This window comes from Mobula birostris, chromosome 1 (genome assembly GCF_030028105.1).
Source record: "Mobula birostris isolate sMobBir1 chromosome 1, sMobBir1.hap1, whole genome shotgun sequence".
NCBI classification, from domain to species: domain Eukaryota; kingdom Metazoa; phylum Chordata; class Chondrichthyes; order Myliobatiformes; family Myliobatidae; genus Mobula; species Mobula birostris.
The window spans coordinates 130,500,094-130,525,657 of record NC_092370.1 but is presented as its reverse complement, the minus strand read 5'-3'; the positions used below and the strand labels follow the sequence as shown (position 1 = coordinate 130,525,657).

The window sequence follows — 25,564 nt, the reverse complement described above, 5'->3', positions numbered from 1 at the left end:
TCCAAACGTTACGTAAAATGTTATGATGCTATTGACTTACTTATATAACCATATAACAACTACAGCATGGAAACAGGCCATCTCTGCCCTTCTAGTCCGTGCCGAACACTACTCTCACCTAGTCCCACCGCCCTGCACTCAGCCCATAACCCTCCATTCCTTTCCTGTCCATATAGCTATCCAATTTAACTTTAAATGATGATATCGAACCTGCTTCTGCCACTTCTACTGGAAGTTCATTCAACACTTACTTCAAGCTCCCCTGTCCTCCCCTGAAAACTGACTTATCACTATATTCATGCGAGGAAAATATGCGCTGTGTTTAATATTAAATTCGTTAGATAACCCCTTTTAGAAACAAAATTGTGTGTATTAGCCACTTAGCACCGATATTCCGGTCGTGATTATCTAACCCCCCCCACGCAAACAGAATCGCCAAAAACGAATTGTAAAAAAAATCGGCACGTGCAAGTCACACATGCGCACTGGTGCCCACACAAGGCTTCATGGTCATTGTAGTCTATTCGGGGTAAACGCAACATATTTGACTGCTACTCTTGTCCTTTGGCAACCACCCCTCCCCCACCCCACCCCACCATTCTTGCCGGTCCGCAAGAATATTGTCAATATGAAACCGGTTCACAGTGTGAAAAAGGTTGGGGACCCCTGTTCTATATTAAGTTGGAGTTTTTAGCTAAGCAGGGAGGAGCTGTATTTAATGTTTCAGTAAGATATATTGTTTGATTAAGAATTTTGTTGGTTACATAATTTATTACAGTTTATATGTTAAAGTACATGAATTGCAGACATCATTACATGACCATATTATATGCACTTACCTTGCTAAAAGCAAAATGAAACTAAGACATGTTATTCCTGGCTCTGTGTTTTTCTTTCAATTAGTTTTATCTTTGGAATTACAAAACATAACATGTACTATTCCCATGCATAGCTTAATTATAAAGTTGACAATTCTAGTAACTGCAGGATGGTCACATGGTTATTTATATGTTGTTTCTTTATTTCTTATTGTATAGCATTTTGCATGTCTTACACTGTACTGCTGCCACAAGACAACAAATTTCATGACATATAGTAGTGATATAAACCTGATTCTGATTTTGATCCATCTAACACCATCATTTAGGAAAAGGGAAGCATTTTTTTCATTTTCAGATTAAACTAATTTGAAACTAAATATTGAATTCAACATTTTCAGGCAACAAGCTTATTTTTCTTTGCTGAATATTTTCATGATGCTGCCTGGATTAGAGAGCATGTCCTATGAGGACACGTTGAGTGAGCCAGGGCTTTTTTCTTTGGAGCGAAGGAGGATGAGAGGTGACTTGATAGAGATGTGCAAATTCATAAGGGGTATAGATTGAGTGGGCAGCCAGAAACTTCCTCTCAGGATGGAAATGGCGAATACAAAGGGGGGCATAATATGTCAGAGGAAATTGTTTTTAAATACAGTGTGTGGTGGGTGCATAATAAATCTTGCCAGTGGTGGTGGTAGAGGCTGATACATTAGGGGCATTTCAGCAAGTCTTAGATAGACACATGGATGACAGAAAAGTGGAAGGCTATGTAGGAGAGAAGGGTTAGGGATTGATCTTGGAGTAGGCAAGAGATGCTTCTCTATTCCTGGCAATGTCCTGCATTGCCCTGGCAGACCGTTAATGCGGATATTACTGGACCGTTAATATCCACATATTAAACGTTGGCAGAACATCATGGGCCACAGGGTCTGTACTGTGCTGTAACGTTCTATTTCAGTTTCAATTCCTTTATTTGTTCCTTTTTCTTCTCTCTCTCTCTCTCTCTCACTCACTGCAAGTATTTAATGTGATAGTTACCATGCCTACTTTGACCTACACCTGCACCATACCATATCACAAACATTTCCTCTGTTCTCTCCACTCCTCAGCAACTCAACCCATGCTTAAACACCAGAGGTTCTGCAGATGCTGGAAATCCAGAGTAACTCAGAAAAACTCAGCAGGTCAAGCAGTATCTATGGAGAGGAATAAACAATCGATGTTTCAGGCCAAGATCCTTGTGCTTAATAACCCATGCTTGTTTTCTCACTCTTCCATAATCTACTCTGTTTTTCTCTCCACAGATGCCGCCTGATTTACTTCCACCATTTTCTGTGCACGTTTCAGATCTACAGCGTCTGTAGTATAACAGACAAAAAACACCGGAGGAATTCAGCAGGTCAGGCAGCATCTATGTTGACGTTTTGGGCCAAGACCCTTCATCAGGGTCCAGATTAAAGAGTTGATGTGGATGGAAGTTTGAGTCATTCTGTAGTACTACCACCAGGCGCTTGCTGCTGCCAAAGGAAGAGAATCAATCTGGTTACTGTCTGGTGCTGACTCGAGCAGATATCAGAAGGAAAATGACAGAGCAGTGGTCATAGTAATAGACCAGGATCAATGGTCAATCAGAGTTTCAAACAGAAAGGTGTGAAACTAAATTCAATAAACTTGGTATCTTAGAGGCTGGCATCAAAAGAAGAAAGATTACCATGGAAGCTGCCAGGGTGCATAAAAATCCACAAGTTCATCTAAGTTCTTCAGGGGAAACTTATGACTCCAAAATGAGGAGACAAACTACCCTGATAAACACAATTGCAGTCACTCCTCAGAATGATTGAAGGCTGGTAATGAGTGTGCAAACCTAGAACATCTTTTTATAAAACGCATGAGGTCTCCTGCAGCAAAACTCCATGAAAGAGTTAGATACTTGCAGATTGGTAGTTTCAGATCCATCATCACTAATTAGTAAAATTACGCTCAATTACAAACTAGAAATAAGATTAAGTAAAACCATCTGTAATACAATATATCAAAGTTAAACATAGATCAAATTCACTCAGTGTCCACTTCATTCAAAGATTGCTTAACGTCATTTCCAGTAAGCAAGTGTGAAGGAGAACGAAATAATTGTTACCCTGGATCTGATACAACGTACAAACAATAAGATAAAGAATACAATAATTAAAAAAACACAATAAATATAAATACTTACTCAGATAGCTTATATACATAGATTGATTGTATGTACATAAAGTGATGCTTTGGCACAGGAGTGTCTGTACACAAGCTGACTGACAGGAAATGATTAAGTAGTAGTGATGGGGGTGTGAAGGGGTGGGTTAGTGGGTGGAGGTGTCGATCAGCCTTACTGCTTGGGGCAAGTAACTAATTTTAGGTCTGGTGACCCTCGTGTGAACGCTATGTTGGGATGGGAATGAGACAAAAAGTCCATGAGCAGGGTGGGTGAAATCCTTCATGATGTAACTACCCCTTTTCTGGCACCTTTCTGTATATACGCGAGGGGGTTTGGGAAGTTTAAAGGAGATTTACAAAATAAGTACTTGTTTTTACACAGATAGTGGTTGGCTGCCAGAGGACCTAATGAAAACAGATGGAACAGGAATGTTTAAGAGGCAGTTAGACCTGAAGATGAAACGCAGGGAATGGCAGGGCATAAAGATGAGCTAAATTTGTTCAATGTACATTGAAACGAACTGTAAAATGGGCCATTTGCATCAAATCAAATCAGTGAGGCTTGTAAGCATTGCCACACTTCTGGCTCCAACTTAGCATGGCCACAACTCACTAACCCTAATTGTGCAACTTTGGAATGTGGGAGGAAACCGAAGCACCCGGAGGAAACCCACGCGGCTGGAGGATACGGGGAGAACATACAAACTCCACGTGGACGGTGGTGGAAATTGAACCCTGATCTTACAGCTGATGCTGTAAATCATTTCGCTGACCGCAATGCTACCATGCCACCCCATAATATTCAGGCAGATGTGCAGTTTGATATGGCAGCAAGGTTGGCACGGAGACTATGGGCGAGAGGGCCTGTACTGTGGTGTTGTACACCCAGTGGCTACTTTACTAGATACCTGCTTGTTAATGCAAATATCTAATCAGCCAATCATGTGGCAGCAACTCAATGCATAGAAACATGCAGACATGGCCAAGAGGTTCAGTTATTGTTCAGACTGAACATCAGAATGAGGGAGAAATGTGATCTATGTGACTTTGATAGTGAAATGATTGTTGGTGTCAGACAGTGGATTGAGTGTCTCAGAAACTGCTGATCTCTTGGGATTTTCATGCATAACGGTCTCTGGAGTTTACAGAGAATGCTGCAAAAAAGACATAAAAACATACAGTCAACAGCAGTTCTGTGGGTGAAATGCCTTGTTAATGAGAGAGGTCAGAGGAGAATAGCCAGACTGATTCCAGCTGACAGGAAGGCAACAGTAACTCAAATAGCCATGTGTTACAACAGGGGGGTGCAAAAGGGCATGTCTGAGTAACCATGAAGTGGGCAGGCTTCAGCTGCAGAAGACCACAAGCATACACAAAGAGAGCAAACATAGTGAAGTAATGATCGTGGCTTCATTGGCCGTCCAGAAATCTGATGGTGGAGGGGAAGAATCAGGAATCCCAAGGCTCTGGAAACATTTGCATTTTAGCTGAATTATGGGAATGTAAGCCCAGAGAGAAGTAAACAAACAAAAATAAAGCAAACTCTTTAAAATCACTGTTATGAAACCTTTGAGCAAATGTTTTAAGGAGATGTGAAACAACTTAAAATATGCTGATGTCAGAACAGGAAGATGGAGAGAATGAGAAAAGAGGGGAGAGTCAGTTTATACTTTCAAATGATCTAATACCAAGTGAAAGAAACAAACGTTCGAAGTTTCTTTTGGTGGCCAGACTGTTTATTATGGCTCAATATACAACACTATGTATTGCTTCATTGCAAAACATCTCAATTCAAAAGATAATAAACATTCAAAGTGAACAATGAGAGCTTCAGAGTTGAAGCAGTCAAGTAGCTCCACTTTATGAATCATCGTTTAAAAAACCGTGTATGATTATGTGGTGTGTGATTAAATATTCCACTTTAACTATGATTCACTTTATTGGAATTCATATGCAGTCCAACACATGTTAAAATGTTTTGTCAGTTCTTTTAATATCTAATGGTGATCATCACAATCAAAAACATTGCTAAAAATGCTCAGACTTTCATATGTGTACTCATTCCTCGTCTATATTGGCTTTACGGTACATCTTAGTAACACCACAGTGATAACTATTCCATTTTTTTTCATCCAGATAACCAGTTCCTTGGGAGAAATTAGAACTCCCAAACATTAACCCTATTAAGTATTGAGAGAAGGCAATGTGTATCTTGATCCCTCGAGACAGCTGAAGTTGGTGGCCCAAAGTACGGTCAGTCAGATAGGGTATTGCACCAAAAAACCATGTTAATGCTGTACTTAATGTTTTTGTCCATGGTCACAATTGATCATCAGCTATGTCATCAAATACACTTGCATCGCATTTTCCTATCACTGCCTTATACTGATTTTGTTCTGCTGTTCCGGAATGTTTACTCTAGAAAATGAAACAGAATTATTTGTGTTCAGATTTACACAAAAACATTTATAATCATGCATAAAACATGTATGTCACTAAAAAATTCCGTGATGACTTTTTACGCAGCAACCTAATCTTCAACACAAAAATGGTAGTTTGGTAATGGGATACATTTTGGAAAGTTTGTGCACCTTCTATTTTAACAACTCTGATCTGGAAACGTTAATTAATTCATTGTTTATAGATTCAAAGAGATATATAGGGTGGAAATAGTCCAACATGCCCTTGCTGAACCAAGATGCCCAGCTGTGTGAATCCCATTTTCCTGCATTGGGCCCATGTCTCCCTCATCCTTTCCTATCCATGTACCTGCTCAAACATCCTTTAATCGTTCTAATTGCACCCACCTCCACCACTTCCACTAGCAGCTTGTCCCATATACCCAGCACCTTTGTCCTTTAGATCCCCTTTAAATGTTTCCCCTCTTACCTTAAACCTAAAAACCCTCTACATTGGGGAAAAATTGACCATCTACCACCATCAACGTCAACCAGAAGACATCGGAGTAGAATTATCCTCCAAGCCACACTTAGCTGTCAATGCCTTCTATTTGAGTGGTGGGCTCCCCCCCCCACACACTAAAGGGGAGATACTTACAGCTAACAAAGTAGTTTAACCCACAGTTCATTTATTTTTAGTGATACACATTTAAATCCAGATAAAATTCTCCAGCGTCATTTGGAGGCGTGGTGCATACTGCTTGCAAACTGTGAATAGTCGAAGGTCCAAAAACTTGATGGGACGTTTGTACTGGGGAAGCTCCCTGTACAGGAACTTACCCCTGTATTCTTCTTTTCCTGGCTATAGTCAATCTTTTAGGTAATTCTTGTGCATATTCCCAAGCATCTGTTCTACAGACTTCATTTATACCTCTAGGGTTTGCTGGTGTGGGTGCTACCTCATGTGAGCCTGGAAGGAATATGCAACATCCCATGCATTGGGACCAAGATATGGGTCACCAGGTGCTATCACGTAAGCATGTGGTCCCCACCTGGGTGTTTGGTTTCTATCTAAAATAGGGGATACAATTCCTATAAGCTAAAAAGACATACCAATGATGTAGATGAACAAATCATCCATTGCCGAAATCAAGGGCAGAGGAATGGATTCCAGTTCTGAGTTTCATCCTCCTCAGAAAGTAGAGGCTTTGGTGAGCTTTCTTGACTATGTTGGATGTGTTCTGGGGCCACGGGAGGTTGTGTGTGATGTACACCCCCAGGAGTTTAAAACTACTTTTTCACTGCTGTGTCACCAACGTAAAAGGGAGTGTGAGTGGTGCAAGTTCTCCTGAAATCAATAACCATCTCCTTTGTCTTGTTGACATTAAGGAACAGGTTATTTGCCTGACACCAAGCCTTGAGTTCTTCCAGCTCCTCTCTCTAGGCCATCTCATTGCTGTTGGTGATGAGCCCCACCACTGTCGTGTCAGCAGCAAGCTTGACAATGTGATTGCTCGGGTGTTTGGCCGTGCAGTCATGCATGAGCAGAGTGCACAGCAATGAGCTCAGCACACAGCTCCAGGAGGGCAGCCATGTTGAGGATAATGGGGAGGGAGGAGTGGCTGTGCACCTTGACTATTTGAGACCTGGTCATTAGGAAGTCCAACACCCAGCTGCATGGTGGTGTATTTAGACCAAGGAGTAGGAGTTCGTCCACCAAGGTCCCCCCAATAACCTTTAATGCCTTTACTAATCAAGAACCTACCAACCTCTCCACTTTAAATATTCCCAATGATTTGGCCTATACAGCTGTCTGTGGCAATGAATTCCACAAACAGATTCACCACCCTCTGACTGAAGAAATTCCTCCTCATCTCTGTTCAAAAGGGACATCCTTCTATTCTGAGGCTGTGCCCTTTGGTCCTAAACTCACCACTACAGGAAACGTCATCTCCACATCCACTCTATCTAGGCCATTCAATATTTGATAGGTTTCATTGAAATCCCCCCTCATTCTTCTAAACTCCAGCAGGTACAGCCCCAAAGCTATCAAACACTCCTCCTATGTTAAGCTTTTCATTCCTGTGATTATTCATGAACCACCTATGGACCCTCTCCAGTATCAGTACATCCTTTCTTAGTTAAGGCGCCCAAAACTACTCCCAATGCCCCAAGTGCAATCTGGCCTTATAAAGCCTCAACAACATATCTGTGCCTTTATATTCTGGTTCTCTTGAAATGAATGCTAACATTGCATTAACATTGCATTGACTCAATCTGCAAGTTAACCTTTAGGAAATCTAGCACAAGGACTCCCAAGTCCCTCCGCACCTCTGATTTCTGAATTTGCTCCCCATTTAGAAAATAGTCTGCGCCTTTATCCTTTCTACCAAAGTGCATGACCATACACCAGCCTACACCGCTTTCCATCTGCCACTTCTATGCCCATTCTCCTAATCTGCACAAGACCTCTGCGTACTCTGTTTCCTCATCACTACCTGGCCCTGGTCACAAGCCTTTTACTCATTCAAGGACCTGTATAGAGATACACTGGATCGTGTGGAGCCCAAGGGCACTGCCAGCTTCCATCAATCTCATTTTCCATGCAGGAAAATGCGCCCATGGATAGTGCCAGGTTATGTTTGACCCGAGCACATCAGCTCCACAGAAAGGAATGGCAGAGATCAGCCATTGCGTGTAATGCAATAAGAACTTTTAAATATTTGATTTAATTAAGCTGGCTTAATTTTTTTTTAGCTGTTTTTAATTTTAAAGAAATGATAGTTCACATGTGAATTTTAATGTCTGCAATAGCTTTGAAGCTGGGGCCTGGACTGCACCGCACTCTGTTAAAGCGGCTATGTCAGCGCAGACAGAGAGCTTTGCTGGGAAAGGTGTCTTATGACACCACACCGTGCAGAGAAACCCTGATGGGGGAGGTTTGCACATGGCAACAAGTGGCCCCGCTTCAAGAGCAGTCAGCCAGTGATATCAGGGCAGAAGAAAGTGCAAAGTATAATGGAGGTTTGTTTAAGAGAATAGACGAAGCAGATTTAGTGAAAATAAACTGAATTTAGTTTATTTTAAACTCTTGGGCCAGAAGTTAACTGACAGCGTGCACCTTGTGTAAGGCCACTAGTGGACCACCACTCATTCCAAGCATGGTCATGAATGCTAAGTCTATTTAATACCATAAAGTGAAGACGATGTAGTGTTGTGGTTAGTGCAATGATATTACAGCTCCAGGCATTCAGAGGAGTTCAATTCCAACATTGTCTGTAAAGATTGTCTTATGTTCTCCTTGTGACAGCGTGGGATTCCCCCAGATGCACTGGTCTCGTCCCACAGTCCAAAGACGTACCGTTAATTGGTCATTGTAATTTGTCCTGTGCTAGGCTGGGGCTAAACAGGCAGATGGCTGGGTGGTGCAGCTTGTTGGGCTGGAGGGGTCTGTTCCATGCTGTATCTCTAGATAAATATATCTGAAGTGGAGGTGTTGTTGAATTAAGAATATACATGGAACGGGAAGTAGCTACAAACATTGATCCATTTGCTGGAACGTGTCCTTATTCTACTTTAAAATGGAAAGTAAATGTGTCTTCGTTAAGCCAGCAGTTGGATGACATTTGCAGACTGCCCAAGTTTTCACAATCAAATAGCAAAACGGAAACTTTGAAAAGTATAGCACTGTTTCGACAAGAAATGGTGCAATTTACATCGCACAGGCAAAGCAATAAAAAGATGCTTTTGCATCTGGCTTCACTGAAAGTGAGAATCTGTCAAGTTACAGTATAGAACATAGAAAACCAACAGCACAATACAGGCCCCTTGGTCTACAAAGCTGTGCCGAACGTGTACTTACTTTAGAAATTACCTCGGGTTACCCAGAGCCCTCTATTTTTCTAAGCTCCATGTACCTCTCCAGGAGTCTCTTAAAAGACCCTATCGTGTCCGCCTCCACCACTGTTGCCGGCAGCCCATTCCACACACTCACCACTCTCTGCGAAAAAAAACTTACCCCTGACATCTCCTCTGTTCCTACCTCCAAGCACCTTAAAACTGTGCCCTCTCATGATAGCCATTTCAGTACGGAGTGCAAGAGGAGCTTGGCAGAGTTAATATCTATTCCGGATAGATTGTATCTTAAACTACTAAGGGAAAGGAAGGAGGCAGTGCGATCTTTCGACTGAGTACGATATTCACTTAGCGATGCATGGGCAGCTACCATCACCGGCCCATGACAGAGCGGTGACAGGGTCCAGTGGCATTGAATGCAGGATGACTGGGGACCCCTTCACTGCCGTTGTGATGTGTCATCATCTTCTGCCAGCTCCACTGTTGAGGTCTTGGTTGAATCACTCTTTGTCTGGAACCTCACCCTTGACCTCTCTGCCATGGGTGACCCTAGCAGGAGCTAAACTCTGGACAGTACTGCTCTGGGGATCTCAGGAACTCACAATGTAGAAAGTGTAGAGGCTCTGACCACACTTCTCCATTTCTCGGCGGTAAGAAAGTGGTAGAGGACAACAAATGTCATATTCCTGCTTAAATAATGACTAGGAATTTAAAGCATATGAGTCACACACTAATAGTGAGAGACTAAAATCTGGGACAAAATTAATTGCATTTAGAAAACCCATTGCTAATAAATGAAATTTACTAAAGATTTGTTAAGGTAAATAGTGTCTGACTGATCATCATTGACAAATTAGTGGAAAAGATTCATATGAGCATTTAGAGTTTTAAAAATAGCATTTTAAAATAATAGGCTTGTTAGTAAGGCTAAAGCCCATGGGATGTAGAGTCAGTAGTTGCTAAGATATGAAAAAGCTAAGGGGAGAAGACTAATGAACGGTTCTGTTCAATTTAGAGCAATGTGTGCTCAGGTTTTCCTTGGTTATTAGGACTATTTCTATTGTTAGATTGAAGTTCATAACCTATATAGGTTGAGGAAGAATAATTTCAATATTTGCCGATGACACACAAGTCAAAAATGAGGACAATGGTAACAGGTTTCAGAAGAACATGGACTGGTTGAGGTGGAATCGGGAGGTGGAAAGAAGATGAATTTTACAGCATGGGTGGCAGCCCTCTTGGGCCAACAAGTCTGTGTCGCCCAATTTCACTCAAGTCACCAATTACCCTGCCTTTGGAATGGGGGAGTAAACCAGAGCACCTGGTGTAAAACCGTGCGGTCACAGAGAGAACATACAAACTCCTTACAGACAGTGGCGGGAATTGAAGCTGGGTCGCGAGCACTGTAATAGCATTACACTAACCGCTACATTATATAAGAGTTCCAAGAACAATGGTGTACATCCAAAAATCTTTCAAGGTAGGAGCAATCCCTATTAACTGAATATATCTAAACTTAAATAAGTCATCCTGTGCATCATTCAATGCAATTCCTTTTCCAATAATTTCCCCTGAAGGTATTACTAGCATGAGAAATAATCACAACTTTCATAAGCACGAGAGATTCTGCACATACTGGAAATCCAAAGCAACACACACAAAATGCTGGAGGAACTCAGCAGGTCAGGCAGCGTCTATGAAAAGGAATGAACAGTCAATGTTTCGACCAAGATTCTGAGTCTGATTCCGTGCTGGAGAACATAGAATTGAAGAAAATCATAATTTCTTCAGCTGCTCCTGAAACTTTGACTCTGATCATGAACTTACCATTGTGGTCTGAGCACTGCGGGGCTTTGGTTTATAATCCAATACAACACTCTCCAACTGCTGTAAAATGGAAATTCATAGATTAATTTATGTTCTACCAAGTTACAAGTTATTAGAGAGATTTGATTCGCTCAAGGTACAACTTCTACTCTGGAATAGCTTATGGCAGGTTTATTAAATATATTTAATTCTAGTCATATTTTAAACACCTCTGAAAGGACATGTCAGGTTAGCAGTATGTAATCGTTTGAGACTCTACAAAGTGGAGAGTGCCAGCTGCTAAGAATGGAAAGCGTTGTTTCAACAGAGGCAGCACTTAATACAGTAAATGGCGACAGTGCCTCTACTTTCTTAGACGTTTGGCATCTAAAACACTGACGAATTTCTATAGATGCACAGCGGAGAGCATCCTGACCGGTTGCATCATTGCCTGATGGAAAAACTAATGCTCTTGAATGGAAAATCTTACAAAAAGTAGAGAATGCAGCCCAGTCCATCACAGGAAAAAAGTCTCCCCACTATTGAGCATATCTGCAAGGAATGCTGCCACAAGAAAGCAGCATCCATCACCAAGGACCCCCACCATCCAGGCCAAGCTCTCTTCTCAGTGCTGCCATCGGGAAAGAGGTACAGGAGCCTTATGTCCACCACCACCAGGTTCAGGAGCAGTTATTACCCTTCAAACATCAGGCTGTTGAACCAACGTGGATAACTGTTATGTTCGGTAACTCCAAGACATAAAGCTAATCAAAAGTAAAACACGGAGCTGGAGATACAGGACTGCACTTTGTTTTTACTTTTCCTGAGGTGAACAGATATATTGTGGAGGCATGATAACGTATGCCATTCACATACTTTTACATATAACCCATAACGAATTATGTAAACAGATTGCTTAAACAATGTATTTACAATATTACTCAAGTATTACTTAAGTATTAAATACACAACAATAACTTCGCTCACCCCTACACCCAACTAGTTCCATTACCTATGGACTCGCTTTCAAGGACTATACAGTTCATGTTCTCAATATCATTTATTATTTATCTTGTTTTTCTTTTTTTATTTGAAGAAGTTGCTGTCTTTTGCACATTGCCCATTTTTGTGTGTAGCTTTTCTATTGATCCCATTCTGTAAATGCCTGCAAGAAAATGAATCTCATGGATGTGTATGGTGAAATATACTGTACGCACTTCGATAATAAATTTACTTTGAACCTTGAACTTGTTCTGCAGAACATGTATATCAAGCAAGTATAATCTATAACTAAAAAATTTAGAGTCATGGATCAGTGTATTACATTAGGAGTTTCAGTGCAGGGTTAGAAATATCAATAACAAATCGTTTAAATGAAAATCTATCAGGTAGTATCAAGCCAATTGCAAACTCAGCTGGTGCTGAAATTTTCTTGGGTCTCTTCAATACTTAAGAACGATAAAGGAGGAGAAATTCCAAGAATCAAGGTTCCTGTTTTTAACACAATGTGTCACAGAGTCCAGCGAGATAGACTTCAGTATTAACTTCAATTAAGTTAGAGGAAACTCTATATCCTTATTTTGATCATGTTGCCTAATTAGTTGAAGTCAAAGTAAATTTATTATCAAAGTATGTACAGTATATATGTCATCATTTACACAGAAGCATCTGGAACTCCAACATTTTGTGTGTTACTTCAGATTTGGCTGAAATTGCCAGCACGAGAGGGCACGGTTTTAAGGTGCTCAGAAGTAGGTACAGAGGAGGTGTCAAGGGTGAGTTTTTTTTTTACGCAGAGAGTGGTGAGCGAGTGGAATGGGCTGTCGGCGACGTTAGTGGAGGCGGATACAACAGAGTCTTTTAAGAGACTCCTGGACAGGTACATGGAGCTCAGAAAAATAGAGGGCTATGGGTAACCCAAGGTAATTTATAAAGTAAGGACATGTACGGCACAGCTTTGTGGGCCGAAGGGCCCGTATTGTGGTGTAGGTTTTCTATGTTCTATGTTTCAGTATCTGCAGAATCTTGTGTGTTTACATCAGCATGGACAACTTGGAGATTAATTTTCTTGCAGGCATTTATCTGAAAATAAAGAAATACAACATAATTTATAAAAAAAATTATACTCAAGTAAAGCCCAACAAACAACCAATTTGCAAAAGAAGAGAAATTGCATGAATAATACTGATAAAATAAGTTGTAGATTCCTTGAAAGTGAGGCTGTAGGCTGTGGTACCAGTTCAGTGTTGAGGTGAGTGAAGTTATCCATGCTGGTTCTCAGGAGCCTGATGGTTGTAGGGTAGTAACTGTCCCTGAACCTGGTGGTGTGAGACCCAAGGCTCTTCAAAGCTAAGGCTATTAATGGACAGAATGGATGTGCTGGCACTGGAGAGGGTCCAGAGGAGGTTCACGAAAATGATTCCAGGAATGAAAGGGTTAATGTATGAGGAACATCGGATGACCCTGGACCTGTACTCAATGGAGTTTAGAAGGGGTGGGATCTCATTGAAACCTATCGGATATTGGAAGGTCTAGATACAGTACGGTGGTGTTTCCTATAGTGGATGAGTCGAGGACCAGAGGACACAGCCTCAGAATAAAGGGACATACTGGAAAGCAGATGAGGAGGAATTTCTGTAGAATTCATTACCACAGAAGGCTATGAGGTAATTTCACTGGATATTTTTAAAGTGGAATTTGATCATTCTTGATTAGTAAGCATGTCAAAAGTTAGATGGAGAAGTCAGATGAAAGGGGTGGAAAGGGATAATAAATCAGCCTTGATGGTTTGGCAGAGCATACTCAATGCACCAAATGGCTTAACTTTGCTCCTACGTCTTATGGTCTAATGAAAGCAGAGAGGATTATTGGCCAGAAAGTAGTTCAGTGACTGACTTGAACACAAAAACAACAATGAGGGATGGGCAGAAAATGCCAGAAACACTCAAGTAGGGCAGCAGCTTTGGAAAAAAAAAATCAGATTGAAGGCATAATGAGAATGCCCTGGACATTAATTCTTTTTATCTTTCCACAGATTTTGCCAGATCTATCGAGCATTTCCAGCATTTTCTGTTTGTAGTTCAGACTCCTGGCATCTGCATTTCTTTAATTTTCAATGAGGTAAAAGAGTAGGAAAATATCCACTGGATAAACCAAACAGTAAGAGACAAAGCAAGGGCACCTCACTTTCAAGGACTCAACAGCTCATGTTCACAGTATGATTTCTTTCTTTACTATTTTTTTGCTGTATCTGCCAAGATTGTCTTCCTTTGCATGTTGGTTATCAGTCTTTGTGTGCAGATTTTCATTGATTCTATTCAATTTCTTCATTTTACTGTGGATGCCTACCAGAAAATGAATCTCCGGGTAGCAAATGATGACATGTACATAATAGATTTACTTTGGACTTTGTAGAGTACTCAGCAACAGTTTGGTGGGATACTTGCCAAAAACAAAATTCAACAATAGACTCGTCATAGGCTTGTATGCCAAACCAACAATGAGATTTCTGTACAACGCTAAACTTATTAGATGACCTAAAACTCACTTTAAAGGACTCTTTACAACTCATGCTCTCAGTATTATTAATTGAATCTCAGGGTGGTATATGGTGACGTACACGTTATTTGATAATAAGTTTACTTTGACTTATCTTCAAAGGCAACTATTTGTTCTCAGCAGATGCAAGGTATCAGAGTTACTTGAGATTCATTTTCTTGCAGGCATTTACAGAAAAATTAAGGAATACAGTTGATGAAAAAGTGTACCCAAAGATTGACAAACAACCAATGTGCAAAAGAGGACAAATTGCGCAAAGTAATAAATAAACCATACTGTGAACACGAGTTGTAGAGTCTTTGAAAGTGAGCCTGTAGGTTGTGGAATCAGTTCAGTGTTGAGATGGGTGAGGTTTATCCGGGCCGGCTCAGCGGGCTGATTGTTGTAGGGTAATAACTGTTCCTGAACCTTGTGGAAGGCTGCTGACACTCGGGCCTCCAATACACGACAGATAAAACTAGATAAAACTTTTAAAAAAGGAGGGAGAGAGAAACCGGGGAATTATAGACTGGTTAGCCTAACGTCGGTGGTGGGGAAACTGCTGGAGTCAGTTATCAAAGATGTGATAACAGCACATTTGGAAAGCGGTGAAATCATCGGACAAAGTCAGCATGGATTTGTGAAAGGAAAATCATGTCTGACGAATCTCATAGAATTTTTTGAGGATGTAACTAGTAGAGTGGATAGGGGAGAACCAGTGGATGTGGTATATTTGGATTTTCAAAAGGCTTTTGACAAGGTCCCACACAGGAGATTAGTGTGCAAACTTAAAGCACACGGTATTGGGGGTAAGGTATTGATGTGGATGGAGAATTGGTTAGCAGACGGGAAGCAAAGAGTGGGAATAAACGGGACCTTTTCAGAATGGCAGGCGGTGACTAGTGGGGTACCGCAAGGCTCAGTGCTGGGATCCCAGTTGTTTACAATATATATTAATGACTTGGATGGGGAATCAAATGCAGCATCTCCAAGTTTGCGGATGACACGAAGCTGGGTGGCAGTGTTAGCTGTGAGGAGGATGCTAAGAGGATGCAGAGTGACTTGGATAGGTTGGGTGAGTGGGCAAATTCATGGCAGATGCAATTTAATGTGGATAAATGTGAAGTTATCCACTTTGGTGGCAAAAATAGGAAAACAGATTATTATCTGAATGGTGGCCGATTAGGAAAAGGGGAGGTGCAACAAGACCTGGGTGTCATTATACACCAGTCATTGAAAGTGGGCATGCAGGTACAGCAGGCGGTGAAAAAGGCAAATAGTATGCTGGCATTTATAGCGGGAGGATTCGAGTACAGGAGCAGGGAGGTACTACTGCAGTTGTACAAGGCCTTGGTGAGACCACACCTGGAGAATAGTGTGCAGTTTTGGTCCCCTAATCTGAGGAAAGACATCCTTGCCATAGAGGGAGTACAAAGAAGGTTCACCAGATTGATTCCTGGGATGGCAGGACTTTCATATGAAGAAAGACTGGATGAACTGGGCTTGTACTCGTTGGAATTTAGAAGATTGAGGGGGGATCTGATTGAAACGTATAAAATCCTAAAGGGATTGGACAGGCTAGATGCAGGAAGATTGTTCCCGATGTTGGGGAAGTCCAGAACGAGGGGTCACAGTTTGAGGATAAAGGGGAAGCCTTTTAGGATCGAGATTAGGAAAAACTTCTTCACACAGAGAGTGGTGAATCTGTGGAATTCTCTGCCACAGGAAACAGTTGAGGCCAGTTCATTGGCTATATTTAAGAGGGAGTTAGATATGGCCCTTGTGGCTACGGGGATCAGGGGGTATGGAGGGAAGGCTGGGGCAGGGTTCTGAGTTGGATGATCAGCCATGATCATAATAAATGGCGGTGCAGGCTCAAAGGGCCGAATGGCCTACTCCTGCACCTATTTTCTATGTTTCTATAAACCTTTGCTTCCATTAACCCATCAGCGGATTATACCACTATCTGTGTATGTTAGGTGTGACAGGTAAAATAATAAACTAAAAGAGAATAGGTACTGAACCATTGCACAAAGAACCAATGCAAGGATGATTACAATCATTCTTGCCGCTCAGCGCCGACATCACCTGATATGTCGGCAGAACGTTTTAAGTGACTAGGACAGAATTTATTAGCCTCAGCAACGCTTTGTTTCACACTATCTGCAAACTTGCATGAAAGCAGAACTGATAGTAGTTGATCAAAGCATTGAGGAAATAGCTTGAATTAGTACTTTTATCTTAGGGGAAAGATGCAAAAAAGCTTGAAGTGGTGTTGCAATCTGTAACTGTTGCGAAATGCGAGTGTACCAGTAACCAACCATACCAATTCCGCTTAATTGTTTACAGTTTTTAAATGAGGCCTCAAGAATTAGCAACAAGCAGTATTTGTCGACATAAATATGACACGAGCAAGTTTCATTTCCACACATTGGTGGAGAAGAATTTGACAGGATTTGAGAAGGTGATATCAGACTGGATGGGCTACAATTTGAAGACAGACACTGGAAAAGAAGCAGGGCTAAGGATCTTCTATACTGAACACTACGGTTTTTCACCTTACTGGATATTCAGTCTTTGAGCATGTTCAGTGCCAAGAGTAAAGTGTGTTGCTTCAAAGTACATATTCTGTATCCCACCATACACTACCTGGAGATTCATTTTCTTGCAGGCATTCAGAGTAGAACTGAGAAGAACAATAGAATCAATGGAAAGCTACAAAGACTGACAAACAACCAATGTGCAAAAGAAGACAAGCTGTACAAATACAAAAAAAAAAGTAATAAATAAATCAGTAAATAAATAATGCTGGGAACATGAGTTGTAGACTCATTGAAAGTCAGTCTGTAGGTTGTGGTATCAATTTAGTGTTGAGGTGAGTGAAGTTATCCACACTGGTACAGCAATGTGATCATTTGTTATCTTATGAGGAATGGTCGAGCAGGCTTTGGCCTTTTTCTTTGGAGCAAATGAGGATGAGAGGTGTACAAGATGACAAGAGGCGTTGATCGAGTGGATAGCCAGAGACAGAAATGATTACGAGGGGTGATTGATAAGTTCGTGGCCTAAGGTAGAAGGAGTCAGTTTTAGAAAACTTAGCACACTTATTTTTCAACATAGTCCTCTCCTACATGTACACACTTGGTCCAGCGATCGTGGAACATACGGATCCCTTCTTTGTAGAAGTGGTCCACAGCAGGGGTGATTGATAAGTTTGTGGCCTAAGGTAGAAGGAGATGAGTTATACAGCTCTCGTTACATGCACATGCAGTCCAACTCTTTGCGTGATTATGCAGAAAGTTTGAAGTTTCTCCTCAACTCCTTCTACTTTAGGCCACAAACTTATCAATCACCCCTGCTGTGGTCCACTTACTGGAGGTCCAAGACGCCAACTTCTACAAAGAAGGGATCCGTATGCTCCACGACCACTGGACTAAGTGTGTAAATGTAGGAAAAGTAAATGTGCTAGGTTTTCTAAAATTGACTCCTTCTACCCTAGGCCACGAACTTATCAATCACCCCTCGTAATACAAGGGGTTTTAAGGTGATTGGAGAAAGGTATAGTGGGGATGTTAGAGATAAGTTTTTTTTAAAAACACAGAGATCAATGGGTGAGTGAAACACCCTGTTTGGTTCATGGCAAAGGCAGATATATTAGGGTCATTTAAAAAGACTCTTCGATAGGCACAGAAAAGTTAGAAAAACTGAGGTTAGTGTGGGAGGGAAGGGTTAGAGTGTGAGAGAGAGCTGGAGAAGAGAGCGCACACGAGGGAGAGTGCAAGAGAGAGAGAGTGTGTGAACGAGGGAGAGCAAGAGGGAGAGAGCGAGAGAGAGTGAGAGGGAGAGAGCGAGAGAGAGAGCACGAGAGAGCGCGCAGCAGAGAAAGCGGGCACGTGCGGCAAAGAGAGTGTAAGAGACAGAGAGATCGCGACAGAGAGCGAGAGAGCGCGACAGAGAGAGCATACGAGAGAGAGAGAGAGCACGCGACAGAGAGAGAGCGCGCGAGGGAGAGAGCCCGAATGAGTGAAGTGGCAGTATGAAGGCATGTGGAACAGAGAAAGGAAGGAATTGAAAATAAATAATTAAAATTATAGAATGTGAGATTTCTTTAAGCCTGCATAAACAGAATCAAACACTCTGGACTTGTTCCACTTGGACCCAGAGGCTAATTGGAATTTAATTATCTTTTTAGTAAACAACTTCAGTGAGAAGTACCAGGAAACTTTCTCGTACTCCAAGTATTTCCTGGTACTCCATGATTAGAATTAGAATCAGAATCAGGTTTAAATCACCAGCATACGTTGTGAAATTTGTTGTTTTGTAGCAGCAGTACAATGCAATACATAATAATAAAAAAAATGACAGCAAATAGAGAGGAAGAAGCTGTTCCTGAATCATTGAGTGTGTGCCTTCAGGTTTCTGTACCTTTTTCCTGATGGTAGCAATGAGAACAAGGCATGACCTGGGTGATGGGGGTCTTTAATGATGACTGCTGCCTATTTGAGACATCACTCCTTGAAGATGTCCTGGGTACTACAGAGGCTAGTGCCCGTGATGGAGCTGACTGAGTTTACAACTCATTACAGCTTACTTCGATCCTGTGCCATAGCACCACCCACCCCTGTATCAGGCGTTAACGCAGCCAGTTAGAATGCCAAGGTGAAACTTTCTGTGGTAAATGGAACATGCAATTAAGTGCAACCCAGAAAATTCCCGTAATAGTTGACTGGGCGAAACAAAGAGAAGGACAGCATGTATCGACTTGCAAGCACCAAACGACTTGTTCTGCATCCTGATCTGTTGAACCTAGAGTAGATTTCTCCTGAATTCACGGCAAGTTAAACTAAAACAGCAGGCATTGTTAACATACTGGAGGAATTCAGCTGGTTGAGCAGTAGTTGAGGAGGGGAAAGGAATTATTAATATTTCATGTCAAAAATCCTGAAACAGTTCTGAGAGAGAGGGGAAGGGAGTGGTGAGTCAGCAACTCAGCAGGACAGGCAGCATCTATGGAAGGGCATAAGATGCCAATGTTCTGAACAGAGACCCTATACCAGACCTGATGAAGAGTCTTGGCCCGGAATGTCAACTCTGTATTCCATCATCTGCAGAATCTCTTGTGTTTGTGGTGAGACAGGGGTCAGAAGGTGATTGGAGGGCTGAGGAACAGTGAGGGATCACAGGCAGGAAATTCCAGAGGGAATTTGTAACAGTCAGCATGGCTTTGTGTGGGGCAGGCCATGCCCTACTAACTAGGCCGAGTTTTTGAGGTGACAGGTGATCAATGAAGGTTGAGCTATGGATGTTATCATATGGATTCTAGTAAGGCTTTTAATGGGTTACGGGGAGAAGGCAGGAGAATGGGGTTGAGGGGGATAATAAATCAGCCACGATGGAAAGGTGGAGCAGTCTCGACAGGAGCAGAATTAGGCCATTCAGCCCAAGTCCTATGGTCAACCAGGTAGAGATGGGGGAGAGGGGAGTTACAGTACAGAGGCAGGTGTATGATAGGCAGAGGCTGACAAACTAAAAGGCAGGTGGAGGGAGGGGAGGGTGAAGGTGAAGTCAGCTACACTTACTGGCCACGTGGCGAGGTACCGCCTGTACCTAACAAAGTGGCTGCTGAGTGCATGTTCGTGGCATTCTGCTGTTGTAGACCACCCACTTCAAGGTTTGACGTGTTCTGCACTTGGAGATGCTCTGCTGCACACCACAGTTGTAGCATGTTTATTTGAGTTACTGTCGCCTTCCTGCCAGCTTGAACCAGTCTGGCCACTCTCCTCCGACCTCTCTCATTAACAAAGCATTTTCACCCACAGGACACCACCCACTAGATGCCTTTTGTTTTTCACACCACTGGGGTGCATGAAAATCCCAGGAGATAAGCTGTTCCTAAGATTAATCAAACCACCCCATCTGGCACCAACAATCATTCCATGGTCAAAGTCAGTCAGATTTCTTCCCCCATTCTGATGTTTGTTCTGAACGAATGAACCCCTTGACCATGTCTGCATGCTTCTATGCATTGAGTTGCTGCCTCATGATTGGCCAATTAGATATCTGCATTAACAAGCAGGTGTACAGGTGTACCTAATAAAGTGGCCACTGAGTATAAAAGGGGTGATAAACAGGAACACAGAGTCTACCAGAAAAGTCTGCTAACAATCATTTTCTCAGCTGAGCTCAGCTATTTATTTCAGCACTTACCATTTCTGCATGGTTCCCAGATAACTTTGGTTGATGTGCTGAGATTTCCTTAATGCAACTTCCCAGAAGAAAGGCCTGCAAAAGGTTTAACAATTACCAAAACATGAAATAAAACAGACACTCCAAAAGCAACACCTCTATGGTTCATACTCGCAGCTGAAATGTTTTGATCTGATGGAAACAACTGAAAAGACACCTGGAGAACTTGTGTGACAACCAGGCTTTTTCAGCAATCACAGGAGATTCTGCAATTGCTATTAATCCGGAACAACAGACACAAGTGCTGGAGGAACTCATAGAGGGTCAGGCAGCATCTGTGCAAAGGAATAAACAGTTGACATTTAGATCTGAGGCCCTTCATCGAGAAGAAGGGGGAAGAGGCCTGAATAAGACAGTGGGGGAGGAGGCAATAATAGGTGAAGGAGCCAGGTGAGAGGGATGATTTGGGTGGGGAAAATGAGACGAAGTGGGAAGCCGGGAGGTGTTGGGTGGGAAAGGTAAAGGGCTGAGGGAGGAGGAATATGATAGGAGAGCAGAGTGGACGGTGGCAGAAAGGTAAGGAGGAGAGACAACATGGGGAGGTGATAGGCAGTTGTTGAGGAGGAGGAGGAGGAGCAAGAAGGGAGTCAGAATGGGGAATAGAAAAAGAGAGAAGGGGGTGGGGGGGGGTTGAAATTACTAGAAGTTAAAGGAATCGGTTAATGTCATCAAATTGGAGGCTTCCCAGGCAGAATATCAGGTGTTGCTCAGCAAGTAATTCAGTGTCAATTATGCACAATCTCCTTATGAATGGTCCACGGCATTCAAAATGCTCATATGGACTATTAACCAGCACTGTCCCTTTGTGGGACATGGTCATCTGTTCCACAATGGTGGTTAAAACAAAAAAGCCAAAAGAACAAAGGTGTAGGTGGTAATAGGGTAAAAAAAACATTCTCGGGTACAAGAAAGTAAATGAATAATTTATGGAAAATATAATTAGGGTAAAGATGGAACCATTACAATTAATGATTTAAATTCAGTTAAGCTTTCCAACAAACTGAAGCTTTCTTTGGGAGTGGCACAGTTGGGTAGTAGTGAGGGCATCGCTTTACAGTGCCAGTGATCACTGATCGGGGTTCGATTCCTGTCTCTGCGTGTAAGGAGTTTCCATGTTCCCCACATGACCATGTCGGTTTCCTCTCAGTGTTCTGATTTCCTCCCACCGTTCAAAGACATACCGTTATCAGATTATTATTAGATTATGAGGACATGCAGTCCTCTCTTATTGTCATTTAGTAATGCATGTATTAAGAAACGATACAATATTCCTCCGGTGTGATATCACAGAAACACAGGACAGACCAAGACTGAAAAACTAACAAAAACCACATAATTATAACATATAGTTACAACAGTGCAACAATACCATAACTTGATGAAGAACATCATGGCACAGTAAAAAAGTTCAAAGTCTCTCCAAAGTCCCACATCTCACGCAGACGGGAGAAGGAAGAAAACTCTCCCTGCCATGCCCGACCACAGTCCAGCTCTGAGTCGTCCGAAAACTTCAAGCCTCCGACCAGCCCTCCGACGCCGAGTACCATCTCTGCTGAACGCTTCGACCTCAACCTCGGTTGCCAGCAGTAGGCAAAGCCGAGGATTTTGAGGCCTTCCCCCGGAGATTCTCGATTGTACAGTAGCAGCAGCAGCGAACCGGGCATTTCAGAAGTTTCTCCAGATGTTCCTCTGCGCTTCTCATGTCTGTGTCAGAATTAGAATCAGTGAATTGCAGGCATGCTACATTGGCATGGATGTAAGGCAACACTTGCAGACCACTCCCAGCACAATCCTCGCTGATTTGATTTGACACATTTCACTATATGTTTCGATGTAAGTGTATCAAATGAAGCTAATCTTTAATCTCCTTAAAAATCTTTAAACAGTAACTATGCATCTATTCAAGTTCTTATCTAATCTTATCTGTAACCCGCGGCCCGACGCTGGAGTTGGATATTGTTCAGCCGGCTCTAAGAGAGTTCATGGACAACATCATTATAACGACGGTGTCACATGTCCAGGCAAGACATGAAGCCACTTGGGCGAGGATGTCCTTCAAGGCCAAGAAGTCCAGGTGTATGGTGATCAGAAAGGGCAAAGTTACTAGCAAGTTTAGTCTCCAAGTTCAGGGTAAGGTCATCCCTTTCATCGAAGATTACCCGATAAAATGCTTGGGGAAGTGGTTAAATGTGTCACTGACAGATGGGGCCAATGTCATCAATACTGTGAAGCAGACAGACGAACGGCTGAAGAAGATCAACAAATCCGGACTTCCCGGTAAATTCAAGACCTAGCTGTACCATTACGGCCTTCTGCCCAGGCTTCTCTGAGTCTTCACACTTTATGAGCTCCCCATGACTGTCGTACAGGGCATCAAGAGGAAAACCAACAAGCACCTGCGGAGATGGTTGGGACTTCCCCAAGCTTCTCTTCAGTGGGCCTCTACATTTGTTCTAGGCAACTGCAGCTTCCCCTGTTGTCTGTTGTGGAGGAATTCAAGGTGGCAAAATGAGGAGCCTTATTAAGCTTGAGAGATTCCAATGACGTCTTGGTAAAGCAAGCGGGCGGTGCAACCAGGTCTGGGCGCAAGTGGGCAGCCAACGCAGCTGTGGAGCAGGCAGTGTGTTCTCTGAAGCTGTGAGATATTATTGGCAACCCCTGCATTGGGCGGCAAGGCCTCGGCTCAGTTCACTTCCAGCAGTGGGGAAACGCAAGCATAAGGAACAGGCGAGACATGTTACAGGCAGAAGTACGGATCCGTGAGGAAGAGAAGCGGATGTCAAAGACAGTGGAACAAGGGTCCCAGGGTGCCTGGACAAAATGGGATCTGCCTAAGCACCAGATCTCATGGGCAGAGTTATGGAGACTGGAGCCCTTCTGTATTTCCTTCCTCTTGCAATCTGTGTATGACACCCTTCCTTCACCATTACATCTGTACACATGGGGGATGAGAGAGGACCCAAATTGTAAGCTCTGTGGTCAAAAGGGGACACTGGCTCACATACTGTCCGGGTGTAAAACAGCTCTAACTCAAGGACGGTATAGGTGGCGCCATGATAAGGTGCTTCTGGCTGTTGCTGACACACTAGAGCGGGAGAGATGCAAGAAGAGGACGGCTGGCACAGATTTGAGGAAGGCCACCACCTTCATCAAAGAGAGAGCCAGGCCTTTCGTAACCAAACAACCAAAGCCCAATCTGCTGCTAACGGATTGGTCCTGGGAGATGTGGGCTGATGTGGGAAGGAGGTTGCAGTTCCCGGATGTGGTGCACACAACCCTACGCCCGGACATTGTACTGTGGTCAACCGAAGACAAGAAAATAATTCTGGTTGAGCTGACTGTGCTGTGGGAGGAGGGCTGGGAAGAGGCCCACGAGAGAAAGGCCTTGAAGTACCAGCCCTTAGTGCAGGAATGCAAAGACAAGGGATGGCAGGCATGGTTGTTCCCTGTGGAAATCCGCTGCAGAGGTTTTCCAGCCAAATCAGCATGGCAGTTGTTGTCAGATCTGGGCCTGGACAAAAGGAACAAAAAACAAGCAGCTCGTAGGATGGGGGAAGAGGCAGAACGAGCCTCTTGTTGGACTTGGAGTAGGCAAGAGGAGGGGAGCTGGAAGACAGGAGCAGATGGGCAGTGATTTGGCCACCACTGCCGGCCCACCAACTGTAGAGTGTCGTGGTTAAGGGTCAAAACACTCAGTGAAGGTTGGGAACCACCTGATGACATCTGCTCCTGGCTGAAGGCTACAGTTACCTTATAAGGTACCTGGAGAATGCACCCTAACAGGTGTATGTAACAAACAAGTAGAGAACTAAAGCTGATGGAGTTATGTTTCTCATAAAAGAAAAATTTTTACCAAACACTAATAAAGTCTAAAAGAGCTTCTGTAACAATAACAAAAAGTCCAAGCCTTACTTCCCTTCAGTACCTACACTGCTGTATTAATGAGAACTTCATCAACGACTCGGCTGCTTCAATACAAGGACAAGCAAAAACAGGCCAGCTGATTTTCATTTGACTGTCCTCTATCTAATGGAGATATTCATTGGTGCATTAAAGTATTACAGACTCATCGACTTCAGCCATTTTATGACAACAAATTTCTAAAACAACTCTGATATGGACGGTCCCGAGCTCGGCTGTGAAAGGAGGAAGGCTGGGCATGAGGCTAGCAACTCCATCCCGTAGAAACCCAGTGCTACAGAAATGCCAGCAGAGGCTCCAAAGACCTCATCCCTGGTAGAGGAAAGATCTACGCCTACATAATGTATGAAGTTGTGTGGTGGAAGCGGAGGCCGCAGACCGATCAACTTTTGGCCCAGGACAGAGGACTCTGGTGAGCTGCAAAGGCCCCAGAAAAAGAGGGGGTGATGAGAGAGAAGAAAATGCTTTGACCCTTATCCTTGCCTCGCATTTGCTCACCTCTTCATTGTTTGCAGTGATCATTTACTATAATTATTATTAACCGAAAAAATTTTATTAATAAGGTATTTAGTTGTATTCCTTGTTTTGTTAACCACCAGAAAACAGTCACTCGCCCTCTTAAACTGGAAGTTTTATGCTTTGGAGTTACTAAACAACAGTGGTGAAGAGTAAGTTTTAAACGAACTCGAGACAACTACTTATCTGTTGAAGCACAGTGAGATGTTAGAGTTAAAAAAAAAGCACAGCAAGAAACGATTGAGTCAAAAAAAAGCAAAGCATGGTCGG

The 25,564-nt window shown here is 42.7% G+C and overlaps 1 protein-coding gene across 3 annotated transcripts in view; it reads right to left on the bottom strand.

Moving 5' to 3' along the window:
* Nucleotides 1–4,988: 4,988 nt before the first annotated feature.
* The window catches only part of LOC140199784 (sorting nexin-31-like), a 143,484-nt gene continuing 122,908 nt past the window's right edge, over nucleotides 4,989–25,564 (bottom strand). For 2 of the 3 annotated variants that reach the window (XM_072262275.1, XM_072262281.1), the window contains exons 12-14: nucleotides 20,819–20,893; nucleotides 11,096–11,155; nucleotides 4,989–5,432 (exon numbers count right to left, since the gene is read on the bottom strand). In XM_072262275.1, coding sequence (XP_072118376.1) covers nucleotides 5,334–5,432; nucleotides 11,096–11,155; nucleotides 20,819–20,893 — 234 coding nt within the window. In that variant the 3' untranslated portion in view covers nucleotides 4,989–5,333. Of the gene's footprint in view, nucleotides 5,433–11,095; nucleotides 11,156–20,818; nucleotides 20,894–22,226; nucleotides 22,562–25,564 lie in introns of those variants that run through there. The other variant, XR_011886495.1, reaches the window with a different exon arrangement.